This window comes from Sphaeroforma arctica, assembly GCF_001186125.1.
Source record: "Sphaeroforma arctica JP610 unplaced genomic scaffold supercont1.60, whole genome shotgun sequence".
Lineage (NCBI taxonomy): Eukaryota > Ichthyosporea > Ichthyophonida > Sphaeroforma > Sphaeroforma arctica.
Genome location: NW_014040498.1, coordinates 94,197 through 96,992, shown reverse-complemented (window position 1 = coordinate 96,992; position 2,796 = coordinate 94,197). Strand labels below are relative to the sequence as shown.

General features: G+C 42.0%; 1 protein-coding gene across 1 annotated transcript; it reads right to left on the bottom strand.

Moving 5' to 3' along the window:
* Positions 1–323: 323 nt before the first annotated feature.
* Positions 324–1,349, bottom strand: SARC_01502 (hypothetical protein; the record flags this gene model as incomplete). Its single annotated transcript, XM_014304770.1, has 1 exon — positions 324–1,349. One exon carries the CDS (start codon positions 1,347–1,349, stop codon positions 324–326), a length of 1,026 nt encoding a protein of 341 aa, XP_014160245.1.
* Between the last annotated feature and the right edge of the window lie 1,447 nt (positions 1,350–2,796).

The following is a 2,796-nucleotide window of genomic DNA, read 5'->3' as shown; positions in this document are numbered from 1 at the left end:
TTTTTACGAGGCCAAGTAACTCATCACTGATTGCGAGTCAGGATATTCGGGGGCTTTAGCCCCATCAAGGTTACAGGCAAAATACCCGTTGCCCTTCCTGCATACTATTTTGTAGGGTCCGCCATTTGGTGCTGTTAACTTGTTCATTTCACCATGATAGCGAACCATGACAAGGTCCCCTTCCTGGAAGTTTACATACTTCTTTTGGCATTTTTGATCGTATGCTGTGCGCATCTTCTCTTGATACTGTGGTTAGCATTGGTCGTATTCGCTTCCACTGGTGTGGTAGTCTGTGTGTTGTTACGCGTGTTTGCTGCTCGCACCTATTCCCTCAACATACGTTCTGCTTGTGTCACAGCCGCCGTTCTTATGTGTGTCTCAGTCATAGTATGAAACTTGGCGTGGTCCATGTCGGACAAGTGTCCTTCACTACCATCCGGTTGCTTGTCTCCTTTAATGAGATTATCCACAACTGATTGCAATCCGTAGTACTTAAGTGCTAGGTACCTTTGTACTTTGAGGATTTGGAAGTGTATGGGTTCTTTATCCGAGTTGCGGTAACGCTCCTCTAATATCGCCATTGTCTTGTGTACACTATCTGTGCGCACTTCGACATTCATCATCTTATTCTGCATGTCATTGAGAAACTTCTCCAATAGATAGTCTACTGGATTTGATCTGAGTTGGTCTATAATGATTCTATTGAACTGCTCAGGATCGGTGAAGTGCCTAGTTGCATGTGTCTCAGAACTTCTTAAGTTATTGAGTACTGATTTGGTCTTCCCCGTTGCATCAGTGGAATCCAATAGGCTTCGCACTAGTGCTGGGTACTGACACAGAGGCATTGACTTAGCTAAGAATAGATCACTACAATGTGTAGTGAACTCTATGATGTCTTTACAACTTTCCATTCTAAAGAAACTATCCTTAGGCATCTTAGATAATTCAGAAGTCTTAAGTAATTTCTTGAGAGATGGTTCGTTTATCTGATCGCCTAAACGTGAACACATGAGCTCTAGCTCACTAATGTACAGACTGATTTGGATAAATTTGTCTTCTTCATCATCACCATAATCGTTGATCGCTTGATCATAACGTCGTCTGAGCTCCGCTTCCACTAGTGGCATGCGGCGCTCTCGCTGTTGATCATGCGTGCCTATCCTCATCTTGTGCAGAGTAGGTATGGGCACCGGTGCTGTTTGTTCCAGCTTGAACACAAACCGACTCACCAAGACATGATTGCCTTGACAGATGATCTTGTCTATTTCTAGACGCATTGCTGACGCTAAGATGGGTACTCCCGCCGGTGTAGGCTGACCCAAGCTACTGCCTGGGCTTGCATCCCCCATTGGGCGGACTCCCACGTTACCTGCGCCTTCACTACCTTCTCCCCCCCCCCCCCACCGTACACGTTTGTTCTGGTTGCTGTTGGCATTTACAGATGTCTACGTGGTGTGTGGGTGTTAGTGAATTATCAATAAAGACTCTGTCATATTTTGTGCGAAAGTGCGCGCTTCATCCCCCTCGTCTTTAGTAATAATTTATATAAAAGAAATGAAATTTTGGGTTGTTTTACTTGCTATTATAGTGTTGTTGTTTTGCTGCACTTCCGCTGGAAGTGTTTACCTTGCTGTATGGCCCGGTAGCTTGTTGCTTTGTCCTTTGTATTTATAGGGGTTGAAAACGGTGTTTGTTTGTAAAGTTTATTTCGTCATGTGTGACGTCACCTATACTTATTCCGTCACGTGAGAACTTATTGTCACTTGTGCTTATTCCGTCATGTGAGAGATTATTTTCTCATGAGATCTCAATGAGATGTTCGGTCCTAGTGACGTCACCTGGAGAAGTTCGGTCTTGTTGACGTCACCGAGGAAGTTCGGTCTTATTGACGTCAACTAGACAATGTAGTGATTTATGTGTACCGTACTTATTGTTTGGTTTCTGTCACTTGATATACTTGTGTGTATACTTTATGTATGTAACCTTCCTTGTACCTAATTTGTGTAATGTTTGAGACCATCTACTTGGAAGTTATCCAATCAATGGAGTGAAGTTTGTGTACCCAACTAACCCTTGTGCGCTTGCCTGGTATCTTTGTGTGCACACCTGCTTGCTGGTCCTATGGATCAGATCTGCTGCCTGAATTAGACTGTTCAAGTATATGTTTGTATGCTCTGGTAATCTTTCGACAGTGATGCAATGTTATGCACGATTTATTTGTCTGTGTTAATTGAATTGTTTGAGACTGCTCGTGTTGATCGATTTGTCCGTTTTGTGTTTGAATTTGTTCCTTCATATATGTGAATTGACCTTCTATACACCCTTTCTTTTATTGCTTGTGTATTCTATGTGCTAGATGCAACTGACAGTGTCCTTGCTTGTGCAATTGTTTTTGTATACCTAGTAAACTCAATCAAGTGGGTGATGTCTTAATACGGATTGTCTTGTGTATTATGACTTCGCATCTGATTTGCTGATTGCAATTTGATGGATTGTCCTGAATGTTGCCAATGTCTATCTGCTGTTCTTCGTATGTTGTATACTCAGTCAGATCAATGCTTGATTCTTGAAATTGTTATTGTGGGTTGGATTGTCCCTTATAACTTCTTGTTTGTTGGTTGTGGACTGTGTCCTAATTCAAATCTTTTTTTGTGATCTCTTCATTCTGATTTAGCACCTAGACTGCAGAATGTTGTGATTTTGTATGATGGATTATCTCTAGCTTCTCTGTGCGTGAGTATTTCTTAAAGTATTATGTGTGTCTTATACATATTGACTGGTAATTGACTGATGGAG